Source organism: Myiozetetes cayanensis, unplaced genomic scaffold (assembly GCF_022539395.1).
Source record: "Myiozetetes cayanensis isolate MyiCay16 unplaced genomic scaffold, myiCay2020 scf3, whole genome shotgun sequence".
Taxonomy (NCBI): Eukaryota; Metazoa; Chordata; class Aves; order Passeriformes; family Tyrannidae; genus Myiozetetes; species Myiozetetes cayanensis.
The window spans coordinates 14,601,633-14,619,366 of NW_026087521.1; the positions used below are offsets into that span (position 1 = coordinate 14,601,633).

General features: G+C 43.9%; 1 protein-coding gene across 1 annotated transcript in view; it reads left to right on the forward strand.

Annotated features, from left to right (window-relative positions):
• The window catches only part of SLC2A13 (solute carrier family 2 member 13), a 148,685-nt gene extending 137,618 nt beyond the window's left edge, over positions 1-11,067 (forward strand). The window contains 3 exon segments of the mRNA XM_050325107.1: positions 3,166-3,287; positions 3,415-3,567; positions 4,651-11,067. Of these exon segments, the coding sequence (XP_050181064.1) occupies positions 3,166-3,287; positions 3,415-3,567; positions 4,651-4,877 (502 nt within the window). The 3' untranslated portion in view covers positions 4,878-11,067.
• Positions 11,068-17,734: the final 6,667 nt, after the last annotated feature.

A 17,734-nucleotide genomic window follows, 5' to 3' on the forward strand; every position in this document is an offset into this window, starting at 1 on the left:
TTCAAGGCCGAGTTGGATGGAGCTTTGAGCAACCTGGTCTAGTGGAAGGTGTCCCTGCCTATGGCAGAAGGGGTTGGAACTAGATGATTTTTAAGGTCCCTTACAACCCACACCATTCTATGATTCTATGATTTTCTTCTGTGTGTTTAAGCTCATGAAGTGATGGGTAGTTGCTTATCTGCTTCCATCATATATGCTCTCTTCATGCTGGACAAAATTCAGAATTTTATCTGATAGTAATTATACACTAATTATTAATATATTCTTCAGCAAAATAATAAGTCTTGTAGAAATAGTAGTATAGCAGTAGAATTAGCACAGTAGCAGAGCTTGAACAAATCTCCAGCCTTGAAGGAGTGTTATTTTTGAATATATCCAGCACTGCAAGATGCTGGAAAATGCAGATGTCTTGGCTTTTATTCTGTGTACCATGCTGGTTTACTGCTGAAGGCTGAGCAAAGCACAGTTCATTACAGCAAGGTTTCTATTAAATCTAGTCTCCGGTGCTGTTTTTCCTCTTTCATTGCACTGAATCTGCTTTCTTGCAAAAAAATTTCCTCTCAGTTATGGGCAGACAGCAGAGAATAGATGAGTGGCTTCAGCCATAGGAGGCTTTAGAGACATCTGTTTTTCCCTTGTATCATTTGTGTTCCATTCTGTCAAAAGTAGGACACACCTGGGGGAAGATGGCAGGAGAAGGAAACATGCTGACCTGCCTGCAGTTGGGTCTGTATGAATCAGCAGGTTGGTTTGTGCTCATGGAGATGGATGCAAGATAATAAACCAAGTATGTCTTTGTTTACAGCAGTGTTTGAGAGAAAGCGTGAGCCTTCTCTGAGGAGCTGCCAATCTGGCTGGGCAGAATGGAGAAGCCCATCTCAGCATCAAGATGTTTTAAAATGCTCATCATCTTGTATTCATTACAAACACCTGCAAATGAAATTAGAGTAACAGCAAATGAAGCAAAAGTGATGATGTTAAAACTGTGAAACTGAGCACTCCTTTCATCTTGCAGTGGGGCAGACACAGAGGGATCAGCTACGCAGGGCTGAGCAGGAGGTCACGACGGGATCACTGAGTGTTCAGTAATTAATCTTTTAAACATCATTTCCTTAACACATGAGAAATTCACAGTTTAAACATGGATTGTTCTCCAGCACAGTTCAATCTTCTGTACCTGGGACACAGCTCAAACCTGATTTAACCTAAATGCAGTGAGGGGTATATATAGTGGTAGGGAAACATCAGTGTGGACACTAACAGGGAATGAGCCATGTCTCACACTCATAACATAGAAAGAGGTGCTGAGCTGAGCCGTGAAAGAGCAAAGTGACAGAAGAAGGAACCTGGAAGCAAGGTGAAGAAGTAGCAAGGAGGGAAGCTGTACCTTTGGCTGAGAAAAGGTGAAAAGCTTCTGTCACAGAAGTTGCTGGTGTCTTAGGCTGATGGGTGCTCCAGTGGCCAGGTAGCATCTGCGGCCATGAGCCTGCCATATCCAGGCACAAAGGACATATCTTTGAGAGGGATGTTCAGTTGACCTGTTTTCTATTTGTTTTTCACATCAAGACTGAAAGTGAATCAGTGCTCTGGATGAGATGGCCTTTCCAGGGGAGCTCAGCAAGGCAGAGCTGTGGAAGGGTGGAAAGGTGCACACTGGCACTGGCTGCGTTGCTGACAGCTCATCATGGCTCAACATTTCTCCAGTTGGTCAGGTGCTGCTCAAGTGCAAGATGGACCTGCAAATCTTACAGCTTACTGCCATTAAGACAGCATTAGGGTTTGCCTGGGGTTTCTCACATGCATTTTTCCAGTGTTTGTTGGGTTAACCTCTCTCTTTTAAATGTATTTGAACTTTGGATTTCCAGCTGTCCTGAAATTGGATCTGGGACTTCACAGTGATATCTCGCTTTAAAAGGTGCCCTTTTGATACGTCAGTGATGACATAAGGAACGTTTCTGCCCCAGGAGTGGTGGTGGGTTGGCTGTTGGTGCTTAGCACATTCCCTGTTCAACCTGGTTGTTTCCTGACAGAAAAGTTAGAGGAGATGTGTTTTGTTGGAATTTGCTTTTGAAAGTCAACTGCAATGGTAATAGGTCCTCTGAAGCATTTCAGGGTGTCTGGTGCTCTACCATCTCACCACCTGTTGCCAAACTATCACCCATTGCAGGCATCTTCATTCTGGTTTCGCTACTGTCAAGAGGGTCATATCCTTCACATAAGTGCTCAGCTGATCTGGAAATCATAACCCAGGCAGATGTTCAGCTCTCTGTGATTTCTTCTTTTCAAGTAAATAACATTGTTTGCATATGAAAGAGTAGTATCTGCTTAAGTCTTCTCTCCCAAAAGTACATAGATTTTTGTCTGTAGCAATTGATGTGGTTGCAGCTGAAAAGTTTCTCTAGTTGCATTGATGATTTGTCTCTTTTAAAAAATGCTAATTAAAAAAAGATTGTAACAAAAAATAAAGTCACCAACGTTCCCTTAAAATATATTATATTGTTGGCAGTCAGATGGAAATACCTGATTTTATACCTATTCCTCAAAATGTGTAATTTCCACATAGTCCTTGGAATGGAGACACTTTTTTTTAGTAGTTAATTAGAAATGGTGTTTTCTTCTTAACTATTTCACTGTGTAGGAAAGAAAATACGTACCTCTTTTCCTTATAACTTTAGTTGACCTTGGCACACTCTGTAATCAGTAATGTCTACACACAGAGTGTGCATACAGTTAGTTCTTCCAGGCTGTAAGGACTAACTGCCATCTGACCTTAAACCCTTGGATGGAGCGTCTTTAGCTCAAAGTCCTGCTGCTGCAGCTCTTTTTGCACTGTGTGATATTCCTGTGAATGGTCTTGTTGGTTTTGGGATCACCACTTGCATAGTAAAGACTTGTTGTTGGATGTAGATCTGTAAATACAAGGCAAGTGTGTAAATTCAGGAATGTTTTGCTGATTACTCTTCCTAAGACCAGGCTTGAATTAAAAACACGTTTCTGAATTTAGAACTTTCCTCAAAGATCTTGGTAAAATAGTAGGGATGAAGCTTTTTTATTTAATTGTACATTTGTCAGCTTTTCCTAAGATGTTACTTGCCATGTTTATATTGAGATGTCACCAATTTCCTTGAAAATTCTTCAATACAAAGGTTTTTTGTTCTTTTTCAGATGCTCAAATGAAACAGTGTTCAGAAAGGAAGATTTGTTTTGGGCATATAATTTCTGCCCCACTCCATACTCTTGGACAGCACTTCTGGGCCTTATTTTGTACTTGGTTTTCTTTGCACCTGGTAAGCAAACATTCGTTTTCACATGTAAGTTATAAAATTGTAAAATGTCAAATAGTGAGGCTACATGTTAAATCTACTTTTGAGTCCAGCTATTAAACTGAGATTGACCTTTTTCCCCAATTCTTAGGGATGGGTCCTATGCCCTGGACTGTCAATTCTGAAATTTATCCTCTTTGGGCTAGAAGTACAGGAAATGCATGTTCTTCTGGAGTCAACTGGGTTTTCAATGTACTCGTGTCACTGACATTTCTGCATACAGCTGAATATCTGACATACTATGGTAAGTAACAGTATGTGATCACGTGTGCAGTACTGCCACTGGCACAGAGATTTTCTACAGATTTTGGGTTCCTCAGTTGGTTTTACTATGAAATGTCAACTCTGAATGCAGTGTTCTCAACCCACTGTGGTTCAGTAAGACTGGAGATCTGATACAACCTGCCTGGATTACAGACTTTGGTCCAGATTTCATAAAGAACATTTATTTCTGTCTTTAACTGAGAACCTGGACAGTTGGTTAAAACAGAGAAACTGGAAAAAATCCCTCTTCTGACTTAGTGAAATATGCTGATTCCCACAGCATCTGCAGTTTTGCAGTTTGTGGTGGCATCCAAGGCCAATTTCAGATGGTCCTTGCAGAAATACGGATGTTGATTAAGTCTTGTCTGCGGGAGCTTGTGGAGCGTTTGTCAGGTTACTGCTCAGCCACTCCAGTGCAAGTCATTTAAATTACATTAAGCTGCCAGGGAGCTGATGTGACCTTCACATCATTACTAGCACAGAGCCTTTCAGCTCTACTTATTATTCCTTTGAGTCATCCGTCTAGCAGCACATGGCAGGTAAATGTTTGTTGGTCCTTTGGTACCTTCTCTGCCCCTCTAGGTAAAGTGGATCGTGGGTGGGTGGGGACTTTTAAATTATAATTAGGTGTAAGAGTTGCAAGTGGTACTTTAATCCTGACTCATTCTTTTGCTAGATTTTCTCATTTTGAGGACTCGTCTTAATGTGTCCTTCACTGACAAGATAAACTAAGAAAGCTCTTGCCTTTATTTGGGCATGTGATTGTCTAATTGCTGTTTATTTTAACAGCAGAGTGACTTGCCCAGAGAAGATGTGCATTATTATCTTTGGCATGAATTGAAAATTTCTTTTTTAATTTACTTTACTGCAGAATGGTGCAATAAAGTGTCCTGCTCCTACACTCACAGCCCTGCAGCTCATTGTTATAACCGTGCCCCTCCAACCTTTGCTTTTTACACACTCTTCAATTCCCAGCCTGCTGCTTCTGTTGCTCCCTCTGCTCAGGCACAGAGGAAGGATGGGAATCTCTGTCACTGACTGTGCCAATTGTTTTACGTTGCAGGAGCCTTCTTCCTCTATGCGGGGTTTGCTGCCTTGGGACTAATCTTCATCTACGGCTGCCTTCCCGAGACTAAAGGGAAAAAACTAGAGGAAATTGAATCTTTGTTTGAAAACAGGCTATGTACATGTGGTATGTCAGATTCTGATGAAGGGAGGTATATCGAGTATATTCGGGTGAAGGGAAGTAATTACCATCTTTCTGACAATGATGCTTCTGATGTGGAATAATTTTCAGCTGCTGATGTATTTAATCATTTAAAAGCCTTCTGGGGGGGAAGCAGCTCTCTGATGACCTCACTGCCCTGCTTCTGGTCTGGTTCTCCTTTCTACTGTGCAGTTAAAAATGCCTTCATGTTCAAAAATGCTCCATTTGGGAGGAAATTCAATATGCTAGTGTTTTCTTGATAACTAAAAGCAATGGCTTCCAAAAGAGGTTGAATTCCACAGTTACGTGACTTTACCGAGCGTGCGCGACACTGCGCCGTCCCCAGGTATTCAGTAGGGTGCCCGTACCAGATGAATACAGGAGGCTATCCCAGATGGTCCGGGGCTGTCTTTATCTTCAATCCTGACAAGGTAAAATAATTGAGTGGCTAATCAGAAAGCAGCTGACAGCTGTTAGATCCCCGTCCCATTGCAGCCTAGGAAGTAGCTCTGCTGTGCAGTACAACCAAGGATGAGTGCATAAGTTGCTGTAACAGTAACCATTTCAAAGGGTTAACCAACTGGGAAAATACAAATATCTGTTATATCCATCAGAGGCGACATTTCCTGAATTTGCCCGAAGTGAATTTCCGTTGTTTTTGTTTGAGGTAACAAGTAGAGAGCCATATTCACCCGGATGGAGGTTCAGTAGGGCGGCATGTGTCCGTGCTACACCGGGCTGTGGACCCACTGCTGCTCTTGAGTACACACTATGGTCAGGAGTTTGTGAGAGAAACTGCCAAAATTAACTACTGACAGCAGGAAAACAGAGCTCAGTATGTGGCCACACGTACAAATGAACTGGTATATGTTGCTAGGTACAACACAGAGGCTTCAGTTAGAAAAAAATTGTGTCTGTTTTCCTTTTTTGTGTTTAAACATATTAATTTGTGCCTAGTTTTGAACACAAAATATTGTTAGCTAAAGGAAAGAGAAGGAGGGGGGAGGGTTTGTGCTGGTAAATGCACAGTGGTCATCCCTCCTGCGCCTTCTGCTTGTGAATAAATATTGCCTTCGGTTTATCTCCATATGTGCAGAGTAAATGACTCCCAGCACATTTTTCCTTCAAATGTCCTTAGTCAACCAGTGTCTTGGTGGATCTAAAGAGAAATATTAGCAATGGGCAGAAGCCTATATGTCATATTAATTGCCTTACCAAAGCATTGCAAACTTGTCAAGAAAATGTCAGGCACAAAAATCAACTTGCTTGCTTTTAGCATGGTAATGAAAATGTGAATGGTATTTTATTCGCCTGCCATGATTGCTTGCCTTGGAAAATTGAATTTTATGCAGCTACATAAAAATATTATGTCATTTTTTTTCCTTGTCCTGTCCTCACTGCTCTAAGTCTTCAAAGAAAGGAGTTTGAAAGCATCAACAATTCAAATTCTTATCTTTGAAACATTTGCTTCATGAAAGAATGTGGAAAAAATTCCTCTGCCTGTGGGCTGCTGCCCATTTATTTGGTAAAAATACATTTATTTTTCATTGTGTAAAGATTAAAGAAGTCGTTGGGTTCATTAGCTTTTATAGATTTGGTTTGTGGGGTTTTCTTGAGTTGAAAAATATTTTAAATGTAGTATTACTATCAAGACCAAGCCTGGACATTTGTTACTGAATTATTTTTATTGGATAACATGGGGTTTTGTTGTTGTAAAGGAGTCTGACTTTATGTTATCTAATCTTCTATGGGAGAGTTCTTATTCTACAATTATTGACCTTCAGGGATTGGGTGTATTTTGTTTTATTTTCTTTTTTACTTCATTAATGAAAGAAATATTTTTTGAAAGAAAACATTTTAAAGCACCTTTCTGTGACTTGTCTGGGACTAAAAGAGGAAAACAGTGGACAAAGGGAATTTCAAACGAATCATTGCAAAGAGCAGCTCGACCTTGGACATCTCCTGTGCGGTGAGAGGGCTGGATTCTCACACCTTCCATCTTGCCTCCCTTTTAAGCGCACAATATTTTTATGCTTGAAGGCATCAGCTGTTGAAAATGCTCAGATCTCCAGCCCTAGCCATTGAAAATGCTCAGGTCCTCAGACCTATCTGCAAATGCCCCCGCAGCAGGATGGCTTTGTTAGGCTGTCACCTCTCTGAAACCTTCACTGAAGGTGCAGCACCTGAAAGGAGAAAAAGGGGTCCTTGGCACAGACAAGAACAAACTCATTTTAAAGACAAATTAGTTTCTTTCTGAAACCAAGGAAAAAAAAATGTGTTTGAAGACCCTTAATTGGGGCAGTTTTCTTACCTAGAACAGTGTGTGAATAGGTGTATAACAGCCAGCCTGGGCTAGGGCTGTTGATAGGTTTAAGTGGGTATTTATTTACTGGCTTTTGAGGATAGGGACAAGCACGAGGCCATGCTCACTGTACACCTGTGAGTGTGTCCTTGCTTGGGGTGTTCTGCTGGAGCGGGTGCGAGGCGGGACCCGGCGGCGGCCTCGAGTCAGCGCTGCCCTCGTGCTGTGCCCACAGGGAGAGGAAACCACTGCACTTACTGGGCATTGCTAAAACAAAGTCACTGGAAAGATTGCTGTCACAAGGTCAGCCTCTTCTGTTTTGCAGGCAGTGCTGCGGCTTTTTAGCAGCAGAAGACCGTCTGTCTCTGCCAGCCTTGTTTCACGGATGTTTTCAGAAGTGGCGCTCAGCTGCACACAGCACTGGGCTCACTTTCTCACACGAGTTTGATCTTACTGAAAACAGCTTTCTGAAGGTTTGTATCCCATGCCCTTCTTCATGAGGCATAACAATTGAAACGTGAAAAATATATTGGCTTCATTGTGCCTCCCCCTTTCGTGCCCACAGGGAGCTGGGTTTAAGTCTTCCTTTTAGGGTTGCTTTACACCAAGACAGCATTCCATACTTCAAGAAACACTGAACCTAGTACCAAGCATCATGTGTAATAAAAATGAGATCAGACACTTCAAATTAATCTTACACGGTTAGGGTTTTATTTTTAGAATCTGTGAACATTTACAGTTTATGAAGAAAATTAGATAAATGTTTCTATTTTGCAGATTTTTTTATATTTATGCGTATTTTAAGTTTTAAGAGATTTTTGCTAAAGGTAGACTTAGTAACATTCCAGATAAAAGAATAAAAATACAATGTAACTGAGTAATTTCTTATTGTAAGATTTTAATTTATGAAGTAGCATAAATAATATGTCTAAGCACAAAATTCTTTTATTGAAAGCTTTCTGCAGAAGATGTGAGATTGTTTCTTCACAAAGACTGCACACTTAATTCAGGTATTCAGGGGCATCAGGAGAGCTAGAATAATACTGCTGGTAGAGTTGGGCGTATTGATTATACACAACAATTTGAGATATTTTAATTCTGGTTAATCTACCAATTCTACATGTTGTAAGCTAACAAGAAGTGCAAAAGAAACTAGTCCTGATGCATTTTTAATATTTTTTAATTTAATTCATGTTAATTCACATATAGTAGTTAATTCATCATGCTGAAATTAAAAAGTGTTGGAGGATGAGGTAATTTGCCACTTGTTTCTTCCCCCCGTCTCTTTGTTGATCAAAATAGTCTTTTAACAAGAGAACCAAAACTATTTTGAAAATAAATGTAGAATCAGAGCAGACCCAGGACTTGTTTGGAGGGCTGAAGTTGCATTGCTGTGCAGACACCTTGGAGAGGTCACTCTGGTAGATGTTGCTACCTTGTGAGTTGCAGTGACAACCCTGGCAGAAATTGTCCCGGAACTCCTGGGAAAAGAAAGGGTACATCACAAGGACCATTGTTCCAATGCCAACTGATTTTTGCATGAATTGATAATGCAGCATTTCATTCATGTAGGAGTTAGGGCTGGGAGGAGAGAAGAAAGAAATGATGCATGAAAAGCCCCACAAAGTCGTGTTTCAGTGGATGGATGTGACGTAGCCAACAGGAGCAGTCTGATTTGTCGTGATTTATCTGTGTGGGATAAGGATGTTGGGGCCAAGGGACTGTGCTTGGTTCAGTGGACAGGAGTGGTGGGGCTCTCAGGCTAAGGGGGAAGAAGCACACAAGTGCTCCTCTCCCACGCCTACACGGAGGTGAGGACATGGCAATGGACTTGGCAAAGCTGGTACTTTTTTCCTTGGTGAAATCTCCTCTGCTTCTTTAGTCACTCAGGCTGAGCACTGGGGTGAAGTTTTGAACTTCAGGGGCTGCTACAGGCTCTGAGCAAGGGTCTTCCCTTAGGCCATGGGGATATTGGCTGCAGTCCCACAGACAGTGAGTGGGCTGATAAAAAATAGACCCTGCACTTCTCAGCTTTATACCCAGCTTTCAACTTCTCACCGTCAATGCTCTTCTAACATGGTCTTCTTGAAATTTTGCTTGTGCTTGCACAAGGGGCTTTGTTAGCTGAACATCACTACTGCAAAAGAGGCAGAGTCTTCACAGGATAGAGAGGTCTTGGGGTAGAAATCCAGGCAGAAGAGACAGTTCTGCAAAGCACTTTAAAGAGTAAGATATGTGTGCACTTTTTTCTGAGAGAGTCAAACTAACCCAAACCCATTCCTGTGCATTGGGAAGAAAATCAAGCTTTGTGTACCAGGCCAGAAGCAGATAATGCCACAATATGTGCTTTATGGCAAATGTGTTTTTATTGCGGGTAACATTTACAGCTTACATGTAGCTGCTGCCTATAAAGTGACTCAATTGTTCTCTGGATTTTAACAAGTCATATTTTTGTGCAAAAATCTTAGTGGTTTTCTATTGATCTTCATCACCTTGTGTACAGCACAGTTAAGCATAATCCACAAGTGGTCTAGATTGTGGCAGTGTTGCAAATGTCAGCACAGTAAAACTCTAGGTGAACATTGTTAAAGAAATATTGTTGTTTGTGATACTGGGGTTTAAAACTCCTCAAAGGCAACTATATATAGATTTTAAAAGTCTGAAAAAAATGGCAGTTCTTATCTATTTTGTGTATGTTTTCATATAGAGAAGGAGTTTTTTATGTGCCAATAACCATCACTGTAGTGTTTTGTAAATGGGTGTTAAAAGTGTTGAAGAGTTCTGTATATGAGAATATACTTTAGCCACAATGACCTGTTAGTGTGAACCAGTGGCATGTTTTTAATCTTACTCACACCTCCCATCAGAGGTGCTCACTCATTGGCTTTAGTAGAGCTCACTCATGCCAGGGGAAGTTTGACGAGCGTCAGGCCTCAAGAATACAGACTTCATCTAAATCCCCACTTATTCACATTGTCCCTAGACAGTATGTTACATGTGAATGATCTGGCACATGTAATTTTAAAGCTGCAACTCTGGTTCAGTTACACTCCTCGCTTTTGTTGAGAAACATCTTGTCAAAATTTGGTTTGGCCTTTCATTGCATTTGTATCAATAAGGAGCGCGCTGATTAAGTATGAATATCATCCACCTATTTCTAAAGGAACCATCTGTTTCTGAAGTGTTAAAATAAAGGCAAATTTCTCTTGCTGCCTTAAACGTTACACAGACTTTTGGGAGGACTGAATGTATGACCATCATCGTGACTTCTGCAGGAGAAACTTCATGGATCCCCAGCAGGTTTGAAACGAGATGGTTTCATGGTGCTGAGATGCTGCGTTACACTGCAGGCCCTGCCTAGTGCACTCCTGCCATCTGTTTGATTTAAAGTGTTTGAGTAGTCCCCATGAAATTGACAGGATTATTCACATGCTTGATATTGTCCATGTGCTCCGTGTCCTGCTGGTCCGGGACATCGCTGGGAAGTGGCACAAGTCATGTCCCTGCTTTCCATTGTGAATCTCACTCCTCTACAAAATGGTTAACCGGATCTTTTTGTGACAAATGCCATGTAGAATATTTGAGACGTTATTGGAGACCAAATTGATAGTAGTAATTCCATGCTGAATAATAACACGCACATGGTGCCGTCAGGCACGCTGTAATCCCTGGGCACGTCTTTCGGTATTCAGTACAAAACAGGTTTTGGCAAAACTAATTGCTGGGTTGTCCAAGTCATTTCTTAACCATGTCAGACATGTGCCATTTCCATTTCCAACCAGTCAAGCCTATAATGTATGAAAGTGTTGTACATTTTCTGAAACCTAAGTGATGTAAAATTATTTAATTGACTTCTGTTCTGATTGCTTTAATGAAGTTTGGTCTTTACATGAAAATAAATATCTTCAAAGAATTGTCAGTGCCAGAAGTGTAAATGAACAAAATAAAAGGTGAGATACTTAATTACAGAATCTTTGTCAAGATTTCCTTTGTTTGGGTATTCGGGTCACCTTTTAGAGATGCAGCATTGCATTGCTCGACAAAAGGAGCTCAAATAGGCCATGGGCTTACCTGAAATAAGTGAAAGGTAAGAATAACTTTGAATATGATCTTAATAGGAGCAGTTCTGTGGTGGTGGGTACACCAGGCAAGTACTCCTTCCTTTCCAGAGGATTTGTTTGAAGAGCTGCATGCAGCTATGCAGAGCTGCCAGCTGTCCCAATATCCCCCTCTGGAGTTTTGATGTTCCCTGCCCAAACAGACCAGTTTCCTGACGGCAGTTTATACCATCAGACTTGATAATTGACTGGGAAAAGGGCAGGAGTTGCTATTTTCTAATGGGAAAATGTCCTAACCCTGTGTTTTATTCAGAATCGGTTTGATGATTAGTCAAGAGCAGCCTGACTGTAGCCGTGCTGCGCTGGAGCTGCCCTGGCTGCGCTCCCCAGTGTGGCCAAGAAACAGCACCCACTGCACCAAGTGCAAATTGGATCTGCTACCTCCACCTGCCACAGACACCACGATCGAATCCTTGCGAGATCCAGAGTTGGCTCTGACAGAGCTGTAGCCTTTTGGTCCAGGATGCAGAGACATCACAGCCAAGAGGAGATGCTGGCAGCAGGAGACTGCTCAGCAGTCCGGTATCTGTGGTGGCGTTATCTGCAGGAGGTGAGCAAGGAAGCCTGTCACTGTGCACTGACAGCTTCTGTTTTTAGGTTTCTGGCTGATAGTGCTTATAAAGGTGATGATAATACTTGTCACCAAAACGACATGGCAGCTTTGTGGGATAATGAAAATCTGGTGGCTCTGCTGTCAAACACTCCATTTTTTTACCTTCTGCCATTTCCCTCTGCTCTAGTTACTATCACAAAACAACTACTGATGGACTGATTTTTGCCAAATGCATTCTGCCATCTGTAGAACTGAACTTCAGGCAGAAACAGTACTTGCTCCAAACCTTTGTGATAATTTTCAGGATCAGACCCCCAGACATCAGGGTTGGGTGGTGCTGCATCCGAACTAAAGTCACCCATACAGTGTTGCACAGCCTTTGCTTTCTGCGTGGCGTGAGGTGCTTGCTTTCAAGGCTGCTACAGTTTGTAGGAAGTAGGTGAGGAACCTAAAGGTAAGTGTCTCAGTTTAATGTAACCCTCCTTTTTATCCAATCTCAGGGGTCGCCTGCTGAGTTGTTCTGGGCTGGTGGAAGAGACCTGCCACTGATCATCCCCTGAGCTGGTGTCCCTCCAGTCAGACCTCCCTGTACGAACGTACTCAGGTGCTTCAGCTGCTGCAGTTTCACTTCCAGCACATTCACTTGACCCAGAATGAATGGCATCTCAGCTCTTCCTGATGGAGAGACTAACACATTCAACCCATCAGGCAACCAGCTGAAGTCTGTGGGGAAACAGTCATGCACATTTGCCATAAGCAGTTCCACCAGTCACATCCTGGGGCTGTTTGTTAACTGGTCTCCCTGGCAGGTTTTCACTCGTTTGTTTAGTACATGTGACCTACCTGGTTACCCCTGTGTGTGTGTGTGTGTGTGTGTGTGTATGTGTGTGTGATTAATTGAGAAGCTCTGCACAGACCTGAAGTTTGGAAAGCTTTTGCCTTTTGAGAGTTAACTGCAGAACTACTAGAAGTATTTTCTGCATCTTAATTTTGACAGGAAAGTCTCAAGGGAAGTGTGGGCTTAGTTTGGTTAAATACTTTTATAGGAGATTTTGGGGTGTGGGTTTCAGGAGGATACAAGGATCCATCTGTTCTTCTGATGTGTGAGACCTTTGCCTTAGCTAGCACACTCTGGTTTTGGGTCCTGTGATATCCTGTCAAAGTTCAAATAGACTCCATAATGCCAAAAAGAAAAGCAGAGTCTTACATGGAGCGGTAAAATGTATATTGTACGAAGGAATGAAGAAAGAGGATCAAACATCCAAAATGACCTGCCTGCAGTCTTTAAACACATTAACCCAGTCACCACACAGCAAGGGGCTTAGGTGTGTTTTACTGTAGGTAGAAAAGGGGGCAGGGAAATGAAAGACTTCCAAGCAAGCTGTGTGCTGTGGATCACTCTTCAGAAGATGGATTTGAATAAACAGATCCTCACAAGGGTGCAGGAGCTGTGCACAGTGTAAGGGGTGTAGACGCTGCAGCACAGCAGTGCCGGGGAGCACATCCCTTTTGGTGGGGCTCAGGTGTGAGGAGGAAAAATAAAGTCCCTCCACTTTCAGAAAAGCAGTGAATACTGTATCCATCCCCATTGGAAAGAGAGTTATTTAAATACCATTAAAGGTGGAGAAAGGGGGTTGAAGAGGTGGGGAAGGTCCATGCCTGAAGGAGCAGTGAGGGTTTGGAGGCCCATCCGGGAGGTGGAGGTACATGAGCACTTTTAGGGCAGAGAGGGTTGGAGTAGCTTAACTTCATAATGAAGGTGATATGTGGAACTGAGACTGGATCAGGTTGCCAAGGCAACATGGGCAGAAAGAGCAAGGAGCAAATCCTGAGGAGGGGCTGGAGGAAGTAAACAAGGCATAAGGTTTGGAGGATGGTTAGTGGAGTGTGAATGTGGGGATGTGGTGCCTCTGCCACACCACCATGTGATGATGGGAGTGTCAAGCTGTCCTGGGTGGAGGGAAGCAAAGTCAGAAGGTGGCACTGGGCTGAGGATGCAGCAGATTGAATGGTTTAAATCTCTACAAGGTGGGGTTTTTTTCCAGGTCTCAGATTCGTAGGCTTAGTGTTCAATTTTGTGGCTTTTTTTTTTTTTTACATTTCTTGGTTGCTGCACTGCACTTTGTTCACTGCTTAATCTATCAAGAAGACATACATAGAGAGAATTAGCTCTGATTCTCATGGCCAGCTCTCTGTTCCTGGCTGCATTTACCAGTCTGTGCATGGTGCAGGAACAGGGTGAGCCAAGCCCTGCTCTGCTGGCACATCCTGCCCTTTCCTTAAAGGGCATCCTCATGCTTAAGGGCATTGCAGCACATTTTGTTTAAATGTGGGTTTTTGTTTGTTTGTTTAAATGCTGTTTTTTTGTTTGTAGTATCTGCCAGCGTTGCTCCTCACTGAGTTTGTGTTGCCTGGCATGGTTCATCACTGCCCAGATTCCTGATGAAAGGATCCCCAGTCTCCTGAGGAAGAGGTGCCCACCAGGAGCCCCGAGCTGCAGTGGCCATGTGTGCCCTGAGGGAGCAGCACAGTGAACCTCCTGGAGTGTGGAGCAGCTTCCTGGCAGAGTCACACAAGCCCCCAGCATGGCCAAAAACCCGGGAGAGAGGTGTGGTCTGGGCTAGTTCAGACTCCATCAGGCAAAGCAGGAGGTGTGGGTTTTGAACAGGCAGCCGGAGCACAGCTGACCTGCTTTTGGTTTAGTGCCATTCCCCAGAATTAGGGGGAGGGTTTGTATTACAGTGCTCAGGGCTGATGCTGCCCCACCTGACTTGTTGGACACGTGTCTCTGGTTCCCTTGGACAGTGCTGTGGCATTTTCAGCCTTCCCAGCCCCGCAGTTTTTCCCTCTCAAAGCCATTTCCACAGCTGAGGCTGATGAGACCCCATGTCCCCAGCCAGCTGTCACCAAATCCCGTGTACAGATTTTCTACCTGAAGCCATCACTCAGGGTCACTTAGCATAGCTGTAGTTGCAAAGGGGAGCTTGTTGGCAGTCAGGTAACGTGCCATCCTGCAGATGCCAGATGACTTCTCTATCCCTAAAGTGGCAGTTGTGGCCTGCAGCAGGTGGCCAGGTCCCCACTGGGAAGTGGTGCCTTGGAATAAGCATTGCTGTGAAATTGGTTCTTATTTTAATATATGGTGAGATGGCATCAAACCCTGTCTTACTGCTCCCAGGGAGCTGCTTCATGTCCAGGATGTCTCATGTGAGCGTGCCCTGTAGGACTGTCACAAGATGTGACTGCAGTCAGAGTCAGTCTGATGTTATGTGGGTTCCCCCGTGCTCTCCCTGGTGTTTGGGGTACCCACGACCCCCACATTGGCTGGGGAGAGGCAGCTTCCCCTTGCAGTATTGGAACTAAGTTGAGGCTGGTGTCCCCACTGCTCTCTTCTCGTGGGCTGCTAAAAATGATGGTTAAAAAATTGAGAGCAACCAAAATTTTTGTAAGCTGAGTGAAGGCTGACTGCCAGCCCCAGCCCGGTACCAGATGAGATAGCTTGTGTAGCCTCTCTGTGTGTTAAGTTCCCTTGTGGTGGGTGGGATTCACAGGGAGATGCTGAGGGCATTGGGGCCCCCTTAGTCCCTGGTGGGAGAGCAATCAGTGCCTGTTGTTAGTGCAGCCCCAAGGCTGCTGAGCGAGGCACTGCAGCTTTGGCACTCAGGGACAGGCTGGTGTTGGGGTGCAACACTGCTGCTCTTCACTGCTGCAGGGAAATGTGGGTGAGTAGAGGCAGAAGAGGCAGGAGTTGTGGTCCAAGAACGCAGGGCAGGGCAGGGCAGCGCCCAGCCTTGCTCCTCACATGTCTACAGCTCCCCTTCCTCCAGCCCCAGGGTCCTGCCTTGCTCACAGCACAGGCAGGCACTCAGGCAGTGGCTGCCTCCATCTGCAAGCAGCTTCTGTGAGCAGGCACAGCTTCCTTGGGGTCTCCTATCTGGCATGGCTTATTCCCCCAGCCTGGGTGTCTGGTGATAGCAGCTGGCCATGGCCCAAGGTATCCTGCTCCAGCTGGCCCTGCTCCCAGTGGTGCTTGCACTGGGCGAGCTCAGGGATCCCCGCCAGCTTCAGCTGGTCTGGGGTTCTCCAAAAATTCATCTGTTTGGAGGGCATGCAGTTTCTCTGGAGAGCAAACCTCCTTACTGGCCTCCTGTTTCCCATTAATGACTCCAGCCTGGGGAACAAAGTAAATCTTCTGCAACATGTTGGTTTGTGCTATGATCAACCACAGCTCTGGGTCCTTGGGCCAGGCCAGCGCCCGTGTGCTTAGCGTGACACGGCGGCACTAAATCACAGCCTTCTCTCTGCAAATGTGCACAGATGGTGGATTTGGACACGTTTTCTCTCAGCTCTATTAAATAATACAACAGCCTCCTGCCTTACCTTCACTCACTCTCCACCCCTCTGTCTCTTGGCCCCACATTCCCCATCACCTCACACCCAGCTGGTGTATCCTCTGCATCACCTGCGTGCTGTGCAGGAGCTCAGGGCAAGCTGGTCCCGTTGGCTTCACATCCAGAGGGCTGTGGCTCCCAGACCAGGCACCACAAGGGTGCGGAGTCACCACAGTGTGGCTGGGCGAGAGGGTGAGTGTTTAGTGCTCAGGTCACAGAGTCAGGAGACCTGGCTGGAGTTCGACATCACCAGCCTTGGAGAAGCAAGTCCTGATTTGGGTGACTGGGACTGTCACCTCTAACCCATCAGAGGCTGTCAGCGAGAAACCTCATTCTTCCTCAATCTGCTATCTGCTAAAACCCTTAAAAGCCAACTCACAAGCAGTTTCTGCCAGAGAAACAATCACTTGTATGAAGACTTAAGCCTCTCATTTCCCATAATCCTTCATGAAAATTAAATCAGAATTTCTGCAAAGCCTCTGTGGAGGCTCTTGGCATAACATCGAGCAACAAACTGCCCATTAATGAAACAAACTTCGGTCAGTGCTTGAGCAGAAGCCTCACCTTGCAGGTTACTGTAATTAGAGTTGATTTTAGAGGGGAAAAAAAGTTAACAGCTGCATATTAGAACTGATTCTGACTGAAGCTTATGGTAACACTTCCATAAGAGAGTCTTTCTTTCAATCTGTATTTAGAAGCATTTGAGCGCCACTAATAAAAAAGTGCTTCTGGTTTTTGGTTAATTACAGGTACCCTTCTGTCCTTTTCCCCAAAAAGAATACTCTACTTATAACTGATGCTTACCAAACACAGTTAACAACAGGTATATTTCCATGGCCTCCCTGGAGGCTTAGCACACTACCAGGAAGAATAACGTGGATGAAAAAGGACCATCTCTGCCCATGCTACTGCCTCAGAGAAGGCTGGTGGTGCCAGAGTGCATATGGTGAGATGATGGTCATTACTGTAGGTCACAAATATTGGTGAATTGATAGCATCAGATGAAGAAAGCATGATTTGAGACTACTACTTCCTATTAAATCAAGCTTGGCTCTTCCCAGAAAAGGGAATTCCAAAAAAATTAGGGGAAAGAAAGCACCTGAGCAGAGGGGGGACACTGATGCTGAGCTAAGGAGAAAGCAGGAGTTACCTTTTAACACAATAATAGTAATATAAATATTTTAAAATACTTCTCTAGTAGCTAAAAAGAGTACACTGCCTTACTTGTCGTCATTACCAGCACACAAACCACTTACAAAGATAGTTTTCTTCTTCTGATTGCTTTGCAATTACAGGTAAAAATTGTAGGGTAATTGAATTTCATAGAGTCTCATCCAAAGACTTTGAAACATGGTTATCTGTGGTGATTGATGTATCACCACATGGTCTTACATACAGCCAGTCAGGAGGTGTGTGTCTGGCTCGAGCAGCAGAATTTCAGTCCTTACCAGGAAATGGTGTGATCTTGGCTGGAATCTGGCTGGAACTGGATGGATTGTGGGAGCTTCTATACTAGTGGCTACAGTGAAAATAAGCAATACCCACGAAAAGGCTCTAAGTGATGATAAATATGAGA